The sequence below is a fragment of the Puntigrus tetrazona genome, chromosome 7 (assembly GCF_018831695.1).
Source record: "Puntigrus tetrazona isolate hp1 chromosome 7, ASM1883169v1, whole genome shotgun sequence".
NCBI lineage: Eukaryota > Metazoa > Chordata > Actinopteri > Cypriniformes > Cyprinidae > Puntigrus > Puntigrus tetrazona.
This window is the reverse complement of record NC_056705.1, coordinates 12,751,737-12,773,689: the sequence shown is the minus strand read 5'-3', so window position 1 is coordinate 12,773,689 and position 21,953 is coordinate 12,751,737. Positions and strand designations below refer to the sequence as shown.

Sequence of the window (21,953 nt, the reverse complement as noted above, 5' to 3'; positions counted from 1 at the left end):
AGTTCATACAGCTTTTTTTAAACCTTTAATTTGCGTGAATATTTATACAAATTATTTATTTATGCATTTTTATCAGTAAAACATTATTTTATCATTGAGCATGATTCCATGGTAATACAATTTTACCACACAATTTCACTCAGATTCATTGAAGGATTGGTCCAGGATCCTCAGAGGTTCAAGATTTTGTCATTTTCATAAACAATTTTGCCTTTGATTATCACATATCTGATGAGCTCCTGATGGCCTCCGAACTGGTACACCAGATGTTCCCACCTGTAACAGAAGGGAAGAGAACTAAAGTCCCATCAAGCACCAGTGATAATCCAAACCTGTATATCTCAATCTCAATTACTAACTTTACATGAGTGTTGTTTTATCACCATGTTAATATTTATATTTAAATGTTATTTTTATATTTTCTGTTTTTAGTTTACATCATTTTACTGTTACGTCAATTTTTTAGTTTTTTTTTTACATAGTAGTGCTTAAAGTTGAACTAAACACAAATGTTGACTTGGCAACTAGCTGAAATTAAATAAGTTTAAGGGTGTCTTCACACCAGAAAGTCCGCTAGTTCAGTTGCTTTGGACCAAATACATTTTTTTTTTGTTTGGTATGGTTAGTTTTTCATACTCCCTGCTTTGCGAGTTAACCAGAAACTGTAAACAAAGCCTGCGCTTAAGGTCATCCATTCATTGGTTCATCTATTCAGCTGGTTGTTTGGAAGTGGATCAAGACCACCTACGCCACTATTTTTATGCCTTGTATAAACAACTTTATTCAGCAGTTGCCCTCACAAATTTCTAGGTACTGCATCGATATGATCTAACCGTGGTGCGCTGATGATCACAAGGTCTCCCTGTTTCCCGATTTCAAGTGACCCGTGCGTATGTGACCGGTTGAGAGCGTAGGCTGCATTTATAGTACTTGCGGCCAAAGCTTCCGGCATAGACATCTTCATCAGCACACAAGCCAAGTGCATCACCATAGGCTAATAAACAGACAACATAGAATGAAATGAAGAGCTCACATTAAATATCTGCTGATAGCTTCTATTGGGAAAAAGTCTTATCACCATTGAGCAGCAGTAGGCATTGGGGTTAAAGTCACTGCCAAGGGCCACTATGACTCCAGCATCAAGCATATCTCTCGCTCGTGGTGGAGAAAGCCTTCAACAGAAATGGAGAATCAAACTCCCTGAATTCTTGAAAGTATTTTATAGACAACATCAACATTGTAGTTATTTACCTTAATATATAGGCAGTGGTGGGCAGGAGGACCGCTGATGTTTTAGCTTTTGCCATTGCAGCAATTCCATCATCTGTCACTTCTTCTAAATGGCTGATGGCTAAAGCGCCGAGCTCTGCCCCAAGCTGTAAGTCAGGCGGACAAGGAACGTGACGATTTCAACGTTCAAGCATGTGTGCGCAAGAGAGTATGCATGCTTACATGTGCCGAGTTCATGGGATGGAGTTCGTCGCCGTGAAAGTTGATGTTGAGGCCCATATCTTTGCCAGCCTTGAGTATGCAACGTGTCGAATTCAGATCAAACACACCTTTCTCGCAAAATGCATCAATGTTGTCCACCTGCAGTTCGCCTGAAGCAATCTGCGTTTTTATCCTGGGCAACTGCACTGCCACAATGTCCTGAGTGGCTTCCTCCATAGTTTTACCTCTGAGGAAATGGATGTTAAACAAATTAAGAGTTGTTTAGATTTAGGGTTGCTCACTAGGCTGCATTTATTTAATTTAAAATACACCCCAAAAAATATATGGTGTTTGTTATAAAGACTGTGTACTTGGGTACTGCATGGGCTCCGCAGTATGTTGCTGATATCCCAATGGGGAGTGAGATTCTGGCTGCATCGATCACCCTCAGCATCTTGAGTTCAGTGTCCAGCTCAAGCCCATATCCGCTCTTACACTCCACCAGCGTGGTTCCAGCTCTCATCATGCGCTCCAGACGGCTCTTTAACCCATCTAACAGTTGGCGTTCGGTTGCCGAGCGAGTATGTGTCACCGTGAAATGGATTCCACCTCCTGCTTCGTGCACTTCCATGTATGTGGCACCGGCCAGCTGTACACACACAACGGCACAATCATAAGGCTTCATTACTTCATTACTATTCAAACTTCTCTGACACATAGACTTATCCATATAGATATAAGATATATTCATGTAATGTAAAATGCGAGAGTAGAAAGGGATGGAATAAAATGGAGAGCAAAACCTTCATGGCAAACTCGTGCACTCTGTCTCCGGCCCATACTGGATGTGTGTGTGCGTCGACCAGGCCTGAAACATTATGTTAAGATTCTTTCAGCTTTTTTTTTATTTTTAAAGGAATCGTCAACAGAAATGCTGGATGTAACATTTACCAGGGATGACACACATGCCAGAAGCATCCAGAATATTGTCAAACTTTGCTCCTTTGAACTGAGACTCAATGATGTCTGCTGGTCCAACAGCTTTAATTAGTCCATCACTACACACACACACACACACACAATGAGGACAGCCCATATACTTACAGTAAACTGCCCTTTTATTCACTTATTTATAATCACTGTAGGCTAGCCAAAATGAACCTAAAATGTTTCCCCCAAATGACATTTTTCTATTTTCTGAGTATAATTTTGTTCCAATATATAATTAATTAAAAGCGAACTGCTTATTTTACTGCTTAACTGATGTAAAACATATACCCCTTGTGTCACAGACAAGGTATAAATCTAGTTTAAGGCTAACATGTACGTCTGAGCTGTTTTAACAAAAAGAAAGTTGCACTGGCTGATCTTAAAATTTGTTTTGTCTCACCATACACACCAGTAATGCTTTTTTTTCTAAGGCACATTTATTAAAAAAAAACTGTAATTGAACAATAGCCTAATCTTCTCGTAGTCTAAGCCCTATCTGTGAAACCAGGCCAAGGTAGCCATGAAAAAATTTATTTACAAAGCGGTTTTCAATGCAATGTAATATTCTACCCAAAGCATGAATTGACTATTTAAAAAAGCTCATTAAAATTGTTAACAAAGACACATTAAACATTACATGTTAGATAACTCATCGCAACAAATAAGCAAAAGTCTTACTGTCCAATCAGCACACTGCCATTCTCAACGACGGCCAGCGTCTGCATCCCATCTCTGGTGAGGTACTTTTCACCATTCCTACAAACTAACACCACTTGCGTTGCATTCTTGATTAAAAGCCTGAAACTGCTCGGAGACATTTTTAGATTAACTTCGACACAAGCGATTCAGAGCAGAGCTCAGAGGCGAAGGAGTGGGTAAATATTTAGCAAAGCCAAAATTGGGTAACTGGACGAAGGTCAGAAAGGCGACAAGTAACTGAATCACCAGTGATCGTGAGGGAGGAGTTTATCTCTAGCTGATTTATGTGTGTGAGGTAAACAAGCAACTTTATTATTATTATTATATTTATAATGAACGACAGCAACTAGATTCCCATCTCTGTATTTCATTTCATCATTAAACCTGTGAAAACACCAAACTTTAAATCACAAAAAAAAACACACGAAATTGAAACATTTGTTTTCAAACAATGATAAAGCAGGTTTATACACGTCCCTAAAAACCCCACATAAAAAGTGTATTTCCTTCTCTTGACTATGTAACTTTCTAGAACAGATCTGTCCAAAGCCGACTATATTAGTTGCCTTAAATCGGCTGGAGTGACTACTAGGAAAAGAATATTTTAGGATTAATACCAAAATATATAGGCTACATAAATATTTAAATACCCCATTACTACACATACAGTATAGCTTAATTAAAACTAATCGCCTTCAAAATGATCGTTCACAGTCAAAGAAACGACAACAAAAAGATACAAACAGCACAATTTATTTGTCATTGTGCCACCAATAACTTTTACAGTGTAAAAAATGACTAACAATTTCACAAAGAAAAGAGACACAGCTTCACATAAAACTGAGACAAACTGCAAAATAACCAATAAATCGTCCAATCCGATTAGAAAAAGAAATCAAGCCACTCTTCATTCTCTCATCTCGCCATCTTCTTCCTCTTCTTCTACTCCTCTTATGTACAAAACATTATTACACCTGCGGAAAAGAAAAATTATATTATAATATAAAAAGGTATGCGTCTTCTGATTACGGATTCAGTTTCAAATACTCACCTGATGAGCACCTCGCCAAGATGACCCGCTAATGCTCCGTCCACATACTCTTCTGTGTTGGCCAGCTAGATAAAGCAGAGAAAGAGCTCTAATAACCCATATGGACTAACATACAACATTCAACTCAGATGTGGGCATTGCTCTGAATAACACTGGATGGATATTGTATGTAGCACATCAAAACACCAGCAATGGATGTATAGATATAGATGAATTATAAACAGACATGCCTGCATGTTCATGTAGCCATCCACGGACACCAGGTAGCCCTTGTACTCCATACCCCACTTCAGCTTCACCATCACAGGCTTTCCCGTGAGACCGTTCAGAAAGGGCTTGGGGTTCAGCGGCAAACTCTGCAGGAAAGAGATGGGTGGTAGATATAAAGTTTAAAAAAAAATTGGAATTTCATATCAGAATTTGGAACCACCCTAAAGCAATTTTAAATGGGAATTCTTTCATAGAACTCCAACATTTAAAAAAAAAAAAAAAAAGAGAGAGAGAGAGCTTCTCTATCATAGGCCCGAATAAGACTGAATAGGCTAACTTAACATGCTTCTGTGAAGAAGAAAAAAAAAGATGACTATTCACAAAAATATTAAATCAAGAGAATACATGAAGCTCATTATAAATGTTTAGTTAACCGTGTTGTTGGATTCCACTGAATTAATAACGAAAAAAATTCTCACAAGGAAAGCATGCTTCCTATCTAGGAAGGTAGCGGACTATGCCATAACATAGCAAGTGGAAACATGGATCATGCGAGCTCGGTGTTACTAACAAAACACTGATCTCTACTAAAAACAACGTCCGCTCTGCGTCCCTGATGCTAACGTGCAGCCGCGTTCTCAGCTCGTTCATGAATGAAAACCACCTCGCTCTTTTACGGAACCTCAAATAGTAAGCCGAAGGGTGATGTTTCCGCTGCACTTACCATGACTGTTCTGCTAAAGGAGTATTTGGGAAGAAAAAAAATTACTTAAACAATATAAGCTGTCGTAGCACACTCGCACGCCTTGCCGCCGAATGAGGGAAGGACTACGAGCGCACTTTGACCGCACGCCCCGAGAGAAGAGCGCTTCTGAGCACAGCGCCACACGCGGCACTGGAGGGGAATAGCACCAGACGAGCACAACGGGTCTGGACGGTAGTCTGGAAAGGAAGAGAACGCCGTTTACTGTTTTATACAATTAATTACGTGCATTTATCAATACCTACACTTAAGTAGGTTAACAAATAAGTAAAATGCATGCACTTAGATATTGCACAGTTGAATCGTCTTCCACTTAAATAGGAGGTTTTTACATTTCCGTTTATTTAAAAGGCCATATTTGAAATGTTTGCATGGCGGGCGCGATGGATTAGATTTCCCAACGGATTATTTTCCAGGTCTATTGCCTGAAAGGAACGCAGAAAGATATGGACAGACTCTATTAGTTGATAGTATAATGTGCAGCATGCAGCACAAAGCAAACTAAATGAGTTTTTAAATAAAAATGAGTTTTGTGAATCGTTCCACACATGTGCTGGGTGCTTTGTGAATGAATCAAAGCTTAGCAAAGCTGCCTGAAAGCCCACGCTAGCGGATTAGAACGGAAATCTTTTGCAGATCCGCATTCCAGACAAGTACTTTTTCAATATTTCAGAAAGTGACTGGCCTTTCATCCTTTGCCTTCCTGTTGACCAATCTTAAAATGCAGCCTTTTTCTGCCTTCACCAAATCGATATACGCTTTTCTCTCTTCTCTTTTCCTGTCAGCTGACTTCACATGATTTAAATCTCGAAATATCCCTGTGCTTTGATCTCAGTTACATTAGGAATCATAATTTGGATCCGATTCTAATGAGCGTCATCAAAGAGTCTTCTGAGTACCAAATAAGCTATTGTGATAAACTAAAAAAAAAAAAAAAACAGTGTCATATATAATGCAGAACCAAACAATGTCAAACAGCATTTATTACAAAATGCAGATTTACATATTTATTATATAGTATTTACTCATTAAAACACATTTGAACGATCATTTAATTATGTGTGTACTTAACCTCATTTAACCTGCCTTGTTAAATGGCAGCATATTAGACAGTAGCTAACATTATATTTAATATTGCCTATTTGAAGAGTTGAGATGCAAAAACGGTTTAAGTGCTGTTTAAAATGATCTTCTATGAGCAGTTTTATCAGGCTCTTATGTGGTTCAGTAATTTTGCTACATTGCCATTAAAGTGAAATGAATGAAAATAAACACAAGGGCTTGAGAAAAATACTATTTCGGAAGACAATTTCAGACTATGCTTAGCATCTATGCTTGGCATTTGCATCTAAACTCTTCAAATATTTGTCATTTTCAAGGTATTTTTTTTTACCTACACTTAAAAATAAAGGGTTTTTTTTTTTGGCATTGATGGCATGTATGTAAAATTTTCTATAGCGAGGATCAGTGTTCTTTATATTAGAATGCACCCTTCAGAATGTTCTTCACACTAATAACTGTGCACTGAATGGTTATTTGGGGAACCAAAATATAATAAGACTCCCTCAAAAAAACAGATGACATGAGGCTTTTGCCTCTGAACTCATCATAGGCTATATTTGCCATTTTCAAGGTATTTTTAAACCTACTCTTATAGGTATTTATTTACTGGCATTAATAGTTTCATGTGAAACCTTTCCATTCTAAGAAAAGTACTAGGCTATAGAGAAAAAAACTTTTTAATTAGAAGTGTTCTTCACACTAACTATTATAGATAGGCCTAAACTATTACATTGGGTGTTAAGACAAACTTCCATGTAATATTAAATAACCGAACATAAAATTAGTGAAAACAATTATCAAAGATGACTAAAGAAAAGTGTACCGTTAGCCTAATTAATCATTTAACTCATAGAAAAGTGAAAGTGTCCATTTAGATATCGTTAAACATTTGCGCGAAAGAGAGCGAGCACATCCCGCCAGATCTGACGTTGAGTGACTCAGATGACTCACGCCAGGAATGCTCCATTAAATCGAGAAAAATGCTTGGAGGAGGGGCGGGGCCTGTGTTCTTCAAAGCTGCTGTCACTCAGAGGGGCTCCAGAGTCTAGCTCAGGTGTTACGGAGCGGCACGCGCGGCCCCACGAGTCGCGCTCAGAGCAGAGCACGCGCACGGCTCGCTTTCACCGAGAGCAGCGCGCGGCCCCGGGACAGAAACCACTCCGGCAGACGCGTATTCGGGCTCGCACGCCAATGGCGTTGTCGCGCGAGACTTGCGTCCCGTTTCAGCCGAACAGTTTCTGTTTGTTGTGGGAGCAGATCGCCCCCGCTCAGCGTTTGCGCACCTGGCCAACCCACGCCAGTGAAGTCGTGCTCCTACATGCAATCTGAAAGGCTCCGGAGCGGAATCGGGTTCCCGTGCGCATTGTGGATTAAAAGCCCTCGCGGGGTTTGATACGTGTAATTTGTGGCTTTTTTTTCCTGGATTGATGACTAATATGGAGCTGCCAGGGAGATGCGTGTTGTTCGCAGCGCTCCTGATGAGCGTTCCTCACCCCGTGCGTTCAGGTCAGTGTTTCACCCGCGTAAACTATTCACCCAGCAGGTGCGATCGAAACGAGTTGTCTGGTTGTCAGACGAACTGAGTGGTGTCTGACGAATTTAGAGATTGGGATGATTTGAATATGCAAAACAAAAACAAACTTTGCATGCGCACACAGCATCCAGATGTGGCCGAATCCAGACAATTTCCAGTACTGCAATTGTGAAATATTAAAAGGCTTTAATTCTTTTTTTTGGTGTACAATGGCTTTTAAAAGCTGATTTATTAAATAATAATATCAATTAATTTTGCTTCTCCATTCTGTGTATATTAACGTTTTTCATAAAATGGGAAGAAATCCAAATGTATATGAGATGTATTTATTTATTTTTTTGAAAAGCTAATTACGGCGAATCAACAGCCTACTTGTGTAATCTGTTAAAAAAGTAATCTGATTATAAGCACTCTAAAATCTACTCTAGTTAATAGTACTTAGTGTTTGGAATCTTATTATGTAGTCCAGACTAGTGTAACTGGTTAATTACTTGTTGACATACTACTTAAAATAACTTTTCCCAAAGCAACAAGTTTTAGATTTATTTGGATTTTATGTCTTTTTTTGTTTTGTTTATTTTTCCAGTAGTGTGCAAATGTTTTTTGGGGACAGCAATTTCTTCTAGTCAGAATCTCTTTATTTGCATATGTGTTGTATTTACATTTTTTTATTTGTTGGTCTCCCAGGGTGTGAGAATCGGGTGTGTAATCCACGCATGGGGAACCTGGCAGTCGGGCGTCCTGTACGGACAATTTCTCAGTGTGGCTCGTCCTCTCCAGAACGCTACTGTAGGTCTGTCTACGAAATGAACAGATGTGAGTTGCATTGCGAGGTGTGTGACTCTTCAGTGCTGCACCACGCACACCCACCTGCGTCCATGACGGACTCTCCCTTCAAGCACCCACCCACCTGGTGGCAGTCAGCTCTGGGTGTTTCCACTGAAACTCTGCAGCTGGATTTAGAGGTGGAATTTTACTTCACCCACCTCATTATCATATTTCGGTCACCACGCCCTGCTGCCATGGTGATGGAGCGCTCGCAGGACTTTGGGCGCACGTGGAGCGCTCTGATGCTGTATGCACATAACTGCAGTGAAGTGTTCGACCTGGAGGACGGACAGAGCTGCACTCAGAAGTACTCTGCAGCAGAGCCTTGCAGCAATGGAGAGGTGAGAGTGCATACAGTCACCCGTGTTTCAGAGGAGATGCATTGTTGGGTGAATGATGATGATGATGATGATGATGATGATTCTCTTAACGGTTTAGTCTCCCCAAAAATTTAAATTTGCTGAAAACTTACTAATTTAAGATATAGAAGAGTTTGTTTTCTCAATGTGACAGATTTTGAGAAATTGCATCATTGCATCATTTGTTTAGTCAATGGATTCTCTGCAGTGAATGGGTGCCGTCAGAATGAGAGCTGATGGAAACATCGCAATATTCCACACCACTCAAATCCATCAATTAATATTCCTGCAATGAAGATGCTAAATCAGAACCATTATAAAGACCTTTTTAGATGGCATATTTGTTTTTAGTAGTGCTTTGGTTTCATTATGTGCATATTTCTCTCATGATTAATATTTTTTTTTTGACAAGCATGCAGCTTGTCAGTTAAAATATGTCAGTTGATTGATGGGAATTGTGTGGATTTTTATTTATTTATTTATTTATTTTTTAAATTATCACCTTGTCTGGACTCTCATTCTGACGGCACCCATTCACTGCAGATGATCCATTGGTGAGCAAGTAATGCAAGGATAAATTTCTCCAAATTTGTTCGGATGATGTAGAAATATTATTTGTACATGCTGGATGACATGCGAGTGAGTAAATTTGTACATTTTTGTGTGCCCTAGCAAAATATTTAAATGACAATTTTTAGTGCTTCAAATTAAACAGTTATAAAAGCTAAAAATGTATTGTTTATACATATTATAAAAGCTAAAAACGCATGTTTTAAAAAAAAATATTTAATGCTTTTTACAAAAACAATTTTGCTCAAGTTAGTGTTATTTTTTTTTTTTATGTGTTTGTGTGTGTGCAGGTCATTTACCGTGCTCTGTCACCCTGGGACAAACTGGATCCATACAGCATGAATACCCGAGCCCACCTTAGCATCACTAACATACGGATTCGCCTGCTTCAGCCGCAGTCCTGCTTCTGTCAACAAAAACCTCCTGACGCCAACATGCTCACTGCCCACTATGCCATCTACGACCTCATTTTAAAGGGAGGCTGTTTGTGCCATGGACACGCAGATCAGTGTGTGCCTGCTAGTGACCAACAGATCACACACCCTCCCGTTAAACACATGGTAAGTGTATAGTTATAATATAGATTTACAATTTACAATATTTTGTAGGTGGGTGGGGGTTGCTGAGCATGGTATGAAACAGTCCTAAGATTTAATATAAACTCCTGACGTCATCTACATGGTGTTTCAAACCTGTATGACTTTCTTTTTTGCTAAACACTATTTATTTAATTTTTTTTTTTTTTTCAAAATATATCGGCATCCATTGTTGTTTTGAACTATTATTATTATTTTAGTTTTTATATAGCTTTTAGTATTTGTTAATATTTTGTATGAACCTATTTTTATATTTAAGTTTTAAATCTAAAGTTTTCCATTTTAGTTTGCATTTTAGTAATTGTATGTGTATGTGTTATTGTTATGTTTATATTGTAATTTTTGAAAAAATTTGAATTAGTTTCAATTTAGATGAATCGTTTTGGAATGATTGCATGTTGCTATGACAACATTCGTATTCCAATTAGTTAAAATATTTGTTTATTATTATTTTTTTTTCTATTTCTGCTTCATATTATCAATATAGTTAAAATGGTTTTAATTAAACAATTTTGCACCCCATTGACTTTCATCATATGGGGAAAAACGTTTCTCCTCTACTACAGAAATCAAACAGTTTGAAATGACTTGAGTGAATCAGAGATCAGAGACTCCCTGTAAAGGAGAACAATGGCTATATAAAACAAAAACCGCAAACAACTTTTGCATTATTTGCAATTATCGACATTCCCAGAAAACACATTTCCCGTATGATTACATAAACAGTCCCCCCTTTTCCATTTACTCTTTCCACCCTTTCGGTCTCTTTCACTCTCACTGTCTTTGTTTCAGATTATATAAGCCATGTTTTTGCTGTTCATTTGGCTCTATCTCTGCGGAGAGATAAAACCGATAGCAACTGAAGGATAAAAAGACAAAGTCGGGCAGAAAAACAACAGAGGGAGGAATACTGATAAGCAGAGAGACGCAAACGAGGGGCTGCATCGCTCGCCCCTTTTGCTAATTGAGTTGTTGTTTGCATGCTGTGATCGGACAATAACAGCAATTAGTCTCACTCGCTCAAACACACACGCGCGCGCACACACATCAGCTCGTTGCTTTCTTATCAAAGGTTGAAGCGTTTGATCTAGCAGCCCAGACAAAACACACAGCCCGTGCCAATGGACAAGCATGCACACAGACATACACGCTACCCACCCAGACATGCAGACAAACACGGTCGCACTGACATGCTCTGTCCATCCTCGCTCATAATAGGAACACGTGCTCACACGCAACCCTTGTGTGCCCCTGCAGGAATGTTTTGGTTAGCAGGGAGAGTATGTGCGTCTGAGTGCGTTTCCTCCCATATTATGATGATAAACATGTGAAAGTGTTTCAGATGCCAAGTGAATGGAGCGCCGCCAGTTTGCCTAATTTGTCCTTCTCTTTCTCTCCTGAAGTATTTAAAAAATTCGCCTTTCGCTTTTTTAAACTTTTTTTTTTTTTAAATTCCGTATTGGAGGGTGGCCGATAATAATGATCTGTGCTTTCATTCGAAGCATCTCGATGAAGGCTGAGAGTCTGGGATATTAGCATTAGGTAATCACGGACATCGAGGACGAGGAGGGTGTTTTTATACAGGGCTGATGAGCGCATAGATGTGGGAGAGAACGATTGACTGTAGCAAATGGAAAAAAAAATTAGGGCTCTTTTCAAATCTCTAATTGCTGATAGAGTGATAGTAAGGTGGGGGTCCATAGCAAGAATGAATAGAGAGACATCATAAAAGATCCATCAAAATGTGCTCTACCGTTGCAAAGTTTGAAGTCGAAGATTATTGTGATGTTTTTCTCGCAATTGTGAGATATGAAATCAGAACTGTTATCTATTAGTTAAAGTCAGAGCCGTGAAGGAAAAAGTCATAATTACTTATTTAAAAGAATAATATAATGGATTAAAACTCTATTCTATAGAAGTCTGTTGTGCTCATCAAAAATTATGCAATAAATGCAATAAGTGAAATATTATTAGACTTCAAAACAACTGTTTTATATTTGAATATAGGTGTATTTTGTTATCCTGGAACGTTGTACATTATTTGGCCGAGATACAACTATTTGAAAACCTGGAATTTGAGGGTGCAAAAAAATCTAAATACTGAAAATATCACCTTTAAAGTTGTCCGAATGTTCTTAGCAATGCAGAAAACTATTAAAAAATTAAGTTTTGATATATGTAGAGTGAGAAGTTTATAAAATAACGTCATGGAACATGATCTTTACTTATTGTCCTAATGATTTGTGGCATAAAAGAAAAATAATTAAATTTTGAACCTTTCAGTGTATTCATTGCTATTGCTGTAGTCTGCTTTTGTGGTCCAGGGTCACATTTATTCCTGTGACGGTAAAGCTGATTTTTCAGCATCGTTACCCTAGTCTTCAAGTCACATGATCCTTTAGAAATCATTCTTATGTGATGGTAACGAAAATATTTTAATGTTGAAAACAAAGCTGCAAAAGAACAGCCTTAATTTGAAACCTTTTTTTTCCCTTACTGTCATTTTTAATCAGTTTGATTCAAAATTATTAATGAAAACTCTGGAATTTTGAATGATAAAGTTGATAACCTAGTGAATCTAATAATGAGCAATGTGAGCTCTATTAAGGGGGAAAAAACAAAAATTAGCCAGGTGTAGGTTCTAGTAAGAAAACAAAAAGGCACTGGGAGTTGGCCTATCCTATATGGTTTATAGTTTGGCAAAGTACGCGGTATGATAACATATTTGGCACCAGAATGAACACAGTTGATGCTGGAGCATGTTGAAGATTGGCTTGGTAAATCTCTGAAGATTTTTAACAAGCCTTTGAACTGAGGTCTGCTAAGGTGAAGGTGCAATAATGTGTCATTGTATTGTCAGTTGTGTTTTCTGGCCTCTGCCGCAGGTGCACGGTAAATGTGTGTGTCGGCATCACACGGCTGGGGATCATTGTGAACGCTGCGATCGCCTCTACAATGACCGACCGTGGCAACCAGCTAGCGGCTTAACCGGAGAAGCTCATCAGTGTGTTAGTAAGTTTCAGTTCATATGTAAAACCAATAACTGACGTGGGCATAACAACACTGAAGCTGGAATGTGTGACTGTTTAATGCTGTGAAACTGGAAAAAGTGAAAAGTCTCTGTGATATTCTGGTCCTCACAATACTGTTTAAAAGTTTGGGTTCTGCAAGATGATTCTGAAAGAAATCTTTTAGGGCTGCAGAGAACACTAATACAGTAAAACACTAATAATTAGAAATATTTCTGCAGTTAAAAAAAAAAGTTTTAATGTCATTTGTTCCTGTGATTTCAGAAAATGCCTTCTAAATTATTTATTTGTTAATGAATAGTTTACATTCTAAAGTATTTAGAATATGTATATATAAATATGAAGCTGTGCAGATATGGATCGAGGTTGCCAGATCTGTCAAAGCCAGTTATCTGACTAATCATAACCAACCGAAAACCAGCCTATTACTTAAATTGAAAATGTGTATTGTTTCGAGTCATAGTTATTGGAAGCATTCAGAATTTGAGCTGCAGTTGGACTTTTTTTGGTTATTCAAAACCTTTTGAAGTGTCATTTAATTCGTTCAATATTTAAAGCCATAGAAATGATCTGGCAGCCATCAGTTAAAAGTCAAAAGTTTTGTGGGATAACCACAGACCTGGCAACCAGTCGTTTACCAGAAAAAAATGGGATGATTTGTAAGCTGACTGTTGATTGTGATAACCCGATGTTTGTGTGTTCATGGTGTAGAGTGCAAGTGTAACGGCCATGCAGAGAGCTGTCACTTTGACAAAACCGCATGGCTACGCTCGGGTCAGCGGAGTGGAGGTGTGTGTGACTGTCTTCACAACACCAGCGGCCGTCACTGCCAACACTGCCAGAGCGGCTTCTACAGACACCCGCAGAGACCCTCGACTGCCCCGGATTCCTGCAGACGTAAGACAACTGTTGTGCAAACGAGCATTCAAATGCCTGATCAACACGGGCTCATTCATACGATATTCACTTTAAATGGCTGAAAAATCGGATGCAGCGTTCCTTATACTTTGTCCTATTTTTTTAGTGTGTGCGCGTATTTGTATCCTGGACTAAGATGAAAGCCATTAATCTGAGATTTTGAAAAGCTGCTTAAAATGGCATGTGGAGTATCTGTGATTTCCCTGCCGTACGCTTCCGTTCCTGATCTCCATCTTTCTTCAGCGTGTGCATGAATGTGTGGTTTTTTGAGTATCTGTTTACGTGGCCTAGATGATGTCAAAATTCAGGAACTCTCCAGATCAGCGAACATGTCCGATGTTGTAGCGCACACACGCGTGCACACATTGAGGGGATGTTTGGTATTGAATGTTGTTCCTGCTCGGAATGCTAATGGCTCTCACGACGAGTCGGGACACGTGGAGTAACGAGAACAGTGATGGGATCTCAGCATGAGCGTAAACGCGCTTATTGTGTATGTGGAGGCAGACAGATTAATCATCAGATGACACGGCCTCGTAATAATTGTAAAAATCAGTCTGGTCTGCACTGCTTTGTGTGTTTCTATTCATTGAGAAACTCATTACGCGGCACAAAACATCTTACATTTGTTCAGAGCTTCAGAAGGCCGCTAAATATGCTGAGTCTTGTGTGTTTTCAGTAACGTTCTTTCTTTCTGAATCGCAGCTTGCGAGTGTGACCGTGCTGGTTCCTCATACTGTGACCCTGATAATGGAGACTGCGTCTGTAAGCCGGGGGTGGCTGGACCACACTGTGACCAGTGCATGCTGGGATACTGGGGTTTCGATGAATATGGTTGCAAGCCCTGCCAGTGTGCTGGTGATTGTGACTCTTACACAGGAGACTGTATGATTAGGTGATTATTTTTATAGTTTTCAGAGGCTTTTCTTTTATTGTCGTTTTCATCTTGTACATGAGACTTAACAGAATTTTGGAACTGACAGATGTTATTGTTAAAAAAATGTGAAAACAGAGTTCAATAACTGAAAGAAAGCTGAATTAAAACTGTTTTAAAGAAAAAATTTATTTATATTTTTGATATGCTCACTAAGGCTACATTTTATTTGATCATAACTACAGTAAAACGGTAATATTGTGAAATGCCACACACACACACACACACACACACACACACACACACACATACATATTATTTTTTTTATATAGATACGTTGGACCAAAATCAGTGTTTTTATTTAAATAAACTTTTAAATAAAATATAAAGTAAAAAAAATAATACTGGATGTAAAATGTAAGTGTGGGAAAAAAAAAAAAAAAAATTTAAATGAAAATTACAAAATGTTGGTTTAGAGTCTAACTGAAATAAGTGGAAGTACATATAAGAAAATAAAAAGAGAGAGAGAGACTTCAGAAACTTGTCTTGCTCTGTCTTCCTTTTTAATATTAGTTATGTGTTAGCATTCATTTTTAGTATTTAATGTGTTGGTGTTCAACACATGCCAAACATCTTTGACACTTCTTGCTCAGAAAGTGTGCTCGATTTATTTAATTATTTTTTTATTACTTTATAATATTAACTGTAAAAGAAATTAATCTAAACTATTCATAGATGCATAACCATGCATGCTCTGTGTGTTTGTCGTCTAGGTCTGAATTTGATCACAACAGCACAGCAGAAAATCATCTGTTTCGAACAGAAGAGCTTTTCTCCGCCCTTAGTCATCCAGGTATTAAATTAAAATCTCGGAGCAGATAACAGCGCTGTCTTGTTCCCATAAAAAGTTTATTATCTCATCTGGGATGAAGGCATGTGCTGTCGAAATGTCATTTCTGTTTTTAGGTTGTCGTAGCAACAGAAAGAAACTGACAGCCAGTACTCTAATTGGTGGGTATTTCTTTTCTTGACAGACAAATGTGTATGCAAACAGCAAGCACTTGGAAACAGCAAAATATTCTGCAGTGTAAAATATGTTTACGGTGAGTAGCATATAAAAAAAGTGGCAGTGCACTGACTTCACCTCAGTGTTGTGTTGAGGTGTTGTAATTAATGTGTGTGTGTGTGTTCTTGTGGGACTGCAGCAGTGAAGGTGCGAGTGCTGGGTGCTCATGATAAGGGCTCTCACGCAGAGGTGGATGTTAAGGTTCTTAAGGTGCTGTGGGATAACTCGCGCCTCAGGCTCTCTCGTGGAAATCGGACTCTTTATCCTGAGTCTTGGACCTCACGAGGCTGCACATGCCCTGTGCTTTTCCCAGGTTAGCAGACATGCGTTCATGACTTATGATATTAAATATGCAAGCCTGTATGGAATCTACACATTATTTCCCACGTTTTTTTTTTTAATTGTGGGGAAAAAAATCCATGTCCCTGCTGAATTCTGTGCAATGGTTTTAAATGCGATCAGATGTGTTAAATGGACCTCGGAGAACCTTGTTTGGAAAAAGGTATTATCAAATGAAATGCAAGGCAAATGAAGGGTGACTTCTGTGGATATCTGCTGTGTTTTCTGTTGAATTCATTGAAGCATATGACATTCTGATAACTTTCTTTTTTTGCCGTTTTGCAGTGTAGACCTACTGGAAGGAAGGTTTACATTTAGTTCACTCCTATGCTGCTTTTATTAAAATAGAAAATGGTGTTACTAAATGCATTTATTTTACTTCTTTTTTTTTTTTTTTTAAGTTAGGTTGTCCTAATCAGTCTTGTAATTGTTAACTAAAAGCTTCTCTAAGTAAAATAAATATAAATTTTAAAGAAAAAAAAAATTACAGTTCATGACATTTTTTTACTCAAATTAGACTAAAAAATATAACAAACTATAAATATTTTTTTTAAATAAATACTTCAGGAGGTAATAATACTAAACTCTTTGTTGATAATCGTTTAGTGAAATCGGGCTAATTTGTTTATTGTATTGACTGAGGAGATTGTTTTTCTCTTTCTGTAGGGTTGGAGTATCTTGTCATTGGACACGAGGATGTGAAAAAAGGGCGTCCTATGGTTAACATGAAGAGTATAGTGAAGCCATGGAGACCCAACTTGAGCGGAAAAGTTCATCAGCTTCTGAAAACCAAATGTAGCTGAGAAACCTAGAGACACAGAGAGACACTGAATATGTATCTTCCGTGGCACACGTCAGCTTGGCCTTTATTTGATTATGATCATTCTTCATGCTCTGAACCATACTAATGCTTTAAAACAGTGGTTCTCAACTTTTTTTTTGACTCTAAAACCAAGAGTTAATATGTACATCTGGTAATAATAAATGAACTTGAATGAATTTAATATGACAGTTCAATCTTGTTAATAGGGGTGTGTCTGTGTATTTAGGATTATGTCAATATAAATAATCATCTTAAAATTATATTGAGAGCCACTGCTTTAAAAACAGCTGTGTATTTGCTAGCTATCAGATGAATACTAGGACTGTACAGAATGTATAATATATATGTATGTATATGTATATATAAAATAATATATGTAGTTTTTTATATCATAACTAATCATGTAAATAGCATGCATTTTGTACACATGAAAATACAATGCTCGTATGCAATATAAGATTCCTATGGTTATGTCACAATTTTAAAAATTAAGTTTGTGGTTTAATACCAACGAAGATCACTAGGTGTCAGCCTATGATTTTATTAATGAGCATGTACGAACATATTCAAAAGAACACGTATTCAGGTGTGAAACGTGCCGATTTATTGCTGAAACGATTGTTAAGGCTCAGGCTATCTTAAAAAACGGCACAATATGTAAAAACAACAACAACAACAACTTTATTCCGCATTGTTTCTGGAAGCTCATCATTATGTATATATATATTATTTTCATATTTTAAAACATTACATATTAAAACAAGAATGCAATTAACCTACAATGCCTCTTAAAATAAAATATAAAATATAATGCTTTTAAACTTTTACATTAATAATTCAAAACCATGGATTGCTCAATATCAGGCAACCCCCGGCGGTGGGCAGGGCTAAAGCTGGTCCACGAGGCCCCGCCCCGCCTGCATCCGCACCTCTGTCAGACGCGCAGATTGGCGTGCCGCGATGTCGGTTTCCGCAATGAGGAGGTTGATGGAATTACAGTCAAACTAAAGAGGGAAAACATGTCCGAAGTAAGAAAATTCACGAAAAGGTTGAGCAAACCTGGAACGGCTGCGGAGCTCAGACAAAGTGTGTCGGAGGCGGTGAGGACGTCCATTGCTGTGGTTAGTAACTCAAGAGGGTCCGGTCCCTCGCTTTGGGCAGTGCATCCGTAAGGCTGTGTCTCAACACGTAGTGAGCTACCTACCTAGGCGGCGTTTTTGACATCGCGAGCGCGTGCATTCTGTCTGAGTAGTCAGCTCACTAGAAGTTCAGACGCTCTTAGTTTATTGTCAGACCTCGTATGCGTATATTAGCTGTTAGGTCTTGCTTGCAGTCGTTTTTTTTTCTCGCAAACGGCGGTGTAATTATTATTGAAACACGTACCGGACTGCTGAGGCATAACGTCTCGTGCCTTCCAGGCAATTACACCAGCACTGCTTCAACATCTGTCTTACGAATCACAAAGACAGCAGTTGAAACCTACTGCATGTAAGCATTGACATATGCATTGATTTAAATACAAAATTAGGGATTTGTTCAGCAAAAAAAGCCGGTAGATAGGCGATCCTGACTGTTTCCTAATAGCAAAGACATTGTTCTGTGGCTCCTGCTGGAACCACATGGAGCATCCTTATGCCTTTGTGTAAAGAGTCATGTGCATGTGCTCATGCACCAGTCCCATTCTTTCTTTCTGCCTTCAGTCATTGAGAAATTATCAGAGGAGGAGAACTGAAATTTGTTGTTGATGTTTTAGGGAGGATGTAATTTCTCAGCACTGCTGTTGGCTCTAATGAATGCTTAGTCCTGAGAAATTATATATTTTAACCAGACATATGCCATGAGTCTGATCGTTTCTGTAAGTGTTATGGATATAGGTCCATAATGGCCTATGATCGTCGGTTTGATTGTGGTTTCCAGGGAGACCGACAACAAATGGCACACTATGGAGATTGCAGATCTGTTGTGTTTCCCTTGAGAATACCCTCAGGCTGCTCAGCTATGCTTCCTGTGTCCTCTACATGTGCTGAATGTAGTTTTTGTCTCATCTTTGCTCTTTTCCTCTTTTGCAGATTGTGCAATTCCAGAAATTTGGCCAAAATGAATATATGAGTGTCCTCTTTAGTTATTATTGCTGCTCATTGGCTTTTGTTAAAGACCCAGTGGAATTGATTAACGAGAGCTGAGCGCTTACTTTTTTTTTCTTGCGTCTGAAGTTTTGGTGGCATATATTGAAGTATTGTTTTTGCAAATAGCCTAGTTGGTTTCGAGTGGTGCTGGGGGAAGGGCACTCTCATTCACGAGAGCATTTGATTGGACGGAAATCTGCGTGTTGCAAGATGAGCCATCAAGGTTCATCGCTCTGGTTTTCAGAAGAATATGTACATTAAATATGAAATTTATTAATGTTTTTGAGTACGTAGCATAGAGTGTTGCAAGAATGATGTCTTTTGCAGGCAAACACAGAAGTTTGCATTGTGATAACCCCTGAAGGCATGTAGGTTAGTTTCACGTCTCAGTACTTGCAGATATATCCGATTTACGTAGCTTCAAAATAATGGCCGCTATCCACCCACATTACCAAGCTTAGAAGAGCCAGGATACATTGTTTTTCATCATATACACCTAGGATGGCTTCAGAGGAAGTAAAATATGGGGTCATTTTAATTTTGGGGTGAACTATTCCTTTATTTATGTCCCGGACAACTTCTCATATGGCCACTACTTCTTTCAAGACACATACAAAATTAGTGGGGTGTTATCGATATAGTTTTATTTTGTATAATAAAACATGAAGCTTGAGCTTGTGTTAACCACAGTCTTTATTTTAGACATTTAAGCAAAAGCCCATTCAAATCATTGCACAATCATTTCTAGGTTTTAATGTGGTACTCTGTAGATACTCTTTAAACTCTTTAAAGTAAAATTTACTTTCTAAATGCGTCTTTATAATAGACTCTTTTGTAAATATTTTTCAAAGAAAATAATGTCTTCGTGTTTATAATTTAAACACATTGTCTTTTTTTTTCCGTTTTCCATTTTGATACTGCTAACATTGATAATGCTAACTAAAAATAGCTGCTTAGGCACCATTTTAGCAAAAAGCAACTCATAATGACCTTAAATATAGGACAGTTGTGGTCGAGCTGCAGAAAGTTGCGTGTATTACTGAGTCACAATAATTCATGCTGTGTTTTTTTACACAGGACTCACTGGATATAAATATTTCAAGGTGCTTTCAAATGCTGGGCCTCAAATGCTCACAGGTACACAGAGCATGTGGTCCTCCACTCGATTTACTAGACAAGATAAGCTGTTCAAAAGCCTTGTAATGACACAAAAAAGAAATCAGATGTGTGTTTGAATGGGTTCAGATGGAGGCCTTGGTCGTTCGGTTCAGATGTCGGCGTATGTGTTTACACACGGTGGCTTAATGCACATCAGCTCTTTCTGTCTGCTTCGCCGAAGCCTCGCATCTGGGAAGTACATTAACCGCCCTAGAGACGTGCTCCAGTCGCAGTTTCTGCACCGCTTTTAAGTCGCCCACTTTTTCGTCGTTCCCATTTTCACGTTGCGTTCTTGCATACGGAAATAACATGAGCGAAACGTGTGTGAGGCGCCAACGCCCATCGGCTCGTGAACGGGCAGTAAACTGGCTCATGTTTCCTTGTACCTCAGCCTGCGGTTTGATGGCCTGTGATTCTTCTTCTACAGTTCCTCTCTGCCCTCAACAGGGTTACCCCTTTTTAAAAATTCTGAGGCCTTGTGGTTTTTCGCAAGGGTTGGGTTATTTTTGGCTAAAGGAAACTGGTCCTACCATGGTATGGTAGCTTAATCTTGGCTCTGAGATTTTAACACCTGGCTTGCAGCGATTAAGGACTGGACTTGGATTGGGGAAGTTGAAGTAATTTGGTTTGAAAGGGCAGTTGAGAGAGTGTAAAGCCACAAGCCAGCAGAACTCAGCTGAAACACAAGCTCTGTTGCAGTGGGAGCTGGACGAGCTGTGGTTTTTCTTGCTTCTATGTGGTATGTCACATGACAGGAAGTTGCTGCTTGTCAGTTTATGCGTGTGTGCTTGAGAAACACAGAAAGCATTTATGTGTAGTTAGTCCAAATTTCACTGGGATCAGTGACGTATTTTTTTAAAAGAAAGCATTCTTTCTATTTAGTTAGGATGCATTGACTTGAAGTCACAGTCAACATTTACATTGTTACAAAACTGTTTCCATGTTATAATGATTTTTGAAGGATCATGTGACTTTTTTCTTACTGCAAGTTAAATTAATTGCAGCTAGGAAGCAAGGAAACATTTTCACAGGACGATTACTAAAAAGGATTAGTTTTAAATTGTTTTAATTTGGGTTCATTTTATTCCTTTTGATTTCAGCTGAAATATTCACAAAATCCTGTGTGATTATGAGTTCAAGCCCCACTGATCCTGTCAAAGCTGAACCACTTTAAACATAAGAAACAATGAGCTGTTTTACCCAGCCTCGAACTTTGGACAGAAGACAGCAGATGCCCATTTTTTTGTCTAAACTTTTCTGAGTTATGAAACTATAACTTCCTCTCTTCGTATCTCTGGTTGCTCAGTTTATTTTCAGCAGCAAAAAAAAACGTTAGCAAGAGGTTAAAGTCATAATTTGATGGTTTTCTAACATGAGTTACTGGCAAGTGAGCTGAAATGTCATCTGTTTGGCAATTCCCATACAGTGAAACATGGGTCAAAAGAGTGCAAAAGATTAAACAAGTCTCTCCTGTCCATCCCACATGGTTTGTTTTGGTGAAAACACTTTCTCTTCCATGGGCGAAAC

General features: G+C 38.5%; 4 protein-coding genes across 4 annotated transcripts in view; 2 read left to right on the top strand and 2 right to left on the bottom strand.

Annotated features, from left to right (window-relative positions):
* Positions 1–8: 8 nt before the first annotated feature.
* On the bottom strand, positions 9–3,310 carry amdhd1 (amidohydrolase domain containing 1). Its single transcript, XM_043245372.1, has 9 exons — positions 3,100–3,310; positions 2,383–2,489; positions 2,235–2,299; positions 1,803–2,080; positions 1,453–1,678; positions 1,252–1,376; positions 1,079–1,172; positions 834–994; positions 9–276 (listed from the first exon to the last, which is right to left on the bottom strand). The coding sequence occupies exons 1-9, from the start codon at positions 3,237–3,239 to the stop codon at positions 171–173; spliced, it is 1,302 nt and encodes a 433-aa protein (XP_043101307.1). The 5' UTR covers positions 3,240–3,310; the 3' UTR covers positions 9–170.
* Positions 3,311–3,857: 547 nt separating this feature from the next.
* On the bottom strand, positions 3,858–5,259 carry snrpf (small nuclear ribonucleoprotein polypeptide F). The gene is made up of 4 exons (XM_043245373.1): positions 5,106–5,259; positions 4,402–4,527; positions 4,172–4,236; positions 3,858–4,094 (listed from the first exon to the last, which is right to left on the bottom strand). Exons 1-4 carry the CDS (start codon positions 5,106–5,108, stop codon positions 4,028–4,030), a joined length of 261 nt encoding a protein of 86 aa, XP_043101308.1. The 5' UTR covers positions 5,109–5,259; the 3' UTR covers positions 3,858–4,027.
* A 1,955-nt stretch (positions 5,260–7,214) lies between these two features.
* On the top strand, positions 7,215–17,917 carry ntn4 (netrin 4). Its single transcript, XM_043243832.1, has 10 exons — positions 7,215–7,712; positions 8,428–8,909; positions 9,788–10,057; positions 12,979–13,105; positions 13,834–14,019; positions 14,746–14,935; positions 15,688–15,767; positions 15,949–16,017; positions 16,120–16,293; positions 16,986–17,917. The coding sequence occupies exons 1-10, from the start codon at positions 7,634–7,636 to the stop codon at positions 17,120–17,122; spliced, it is 1,794 nt and encodes a 597-aa protein (XP_043099767.1). The 5' UTR covers positions 7,215–7,633; the 3' UTR covers positions 17,123–17,917.
* Positions 17,918–18,060: 143 nt separating this feature from the next.
* Positions 18,061–21,953, top strand: part of dock11 (dedicator of cytokinesis 11) — a 61,678-nt gene continuing 57,785 nt past the window's right edge. Inside the window, 1 exon segment of the mRNA XM_043243831.1 lies at positions 18,061–18,263. Coding sequence (XP_043099766.1) covers positions 18,162–18,263 — 102 coding nt within the window. The 5' untranslated portion in view covers positions 18,061–18,161.

Coding starts and splice junctions, on each gene's coding strand:
- ntn4 (XM_043243832.1), top strand. CDS start 7,634: ATGACTAATATGGAGCTGCCAGGGAGATGCGTGTTGTTCGCAGCGCTC. Junction 13,106..13,833: donor AGAAGCTCATCAGTGTGTTA/GTAAGTTTCAGT, acceptor TTCATGGTGTAG/AGTGCAAGTGTAACGGCCAT. Junction 15,768..15,948: donor CTCCGCCCTTAGTCATCCAG/GTATTAAATTAA, acceptor TTTTCTTGACAG/ACAAATGTGTATGCAAACAG.
- amdhd1 (XM_043245372.1), bottom strand. CDS start 3,239: ATGTCTCCGAGCAGTTTCAGGCTTTTAATCAAGAATGCAACGCAAGTG. Junction 1,679..1,802: donor GGAGCCCATGCAGTACCCAA/GTACACAGTCTT, acceptor CCATTTCCTCAG/AGGTAAAACTATGGAGGAAG. Junction 1,377..1,452: donor ATCCCATGAACTCGGCACAT/GTAAGCATGCAT, acceptor CCTGACTTACAG/CTTGGGGCAGAGCTCGGCGC.
- snrpf (XM_043245373.1), bottom strand. Junction 4,237..4,401: donor ATGGCTACATGAACATGCAG/GCATGTCTGTTT, acceptor TGCTTTATCTAG/CTGGCCAACACAGAAGAGTA. Junction 4,095..4,171: donor CTTGGCGAGGTGCTCATCAG/GTGAGTATTTGA, acceptor TCTTTTCCGCAG/GTGTAATAATGTTTTGTACA.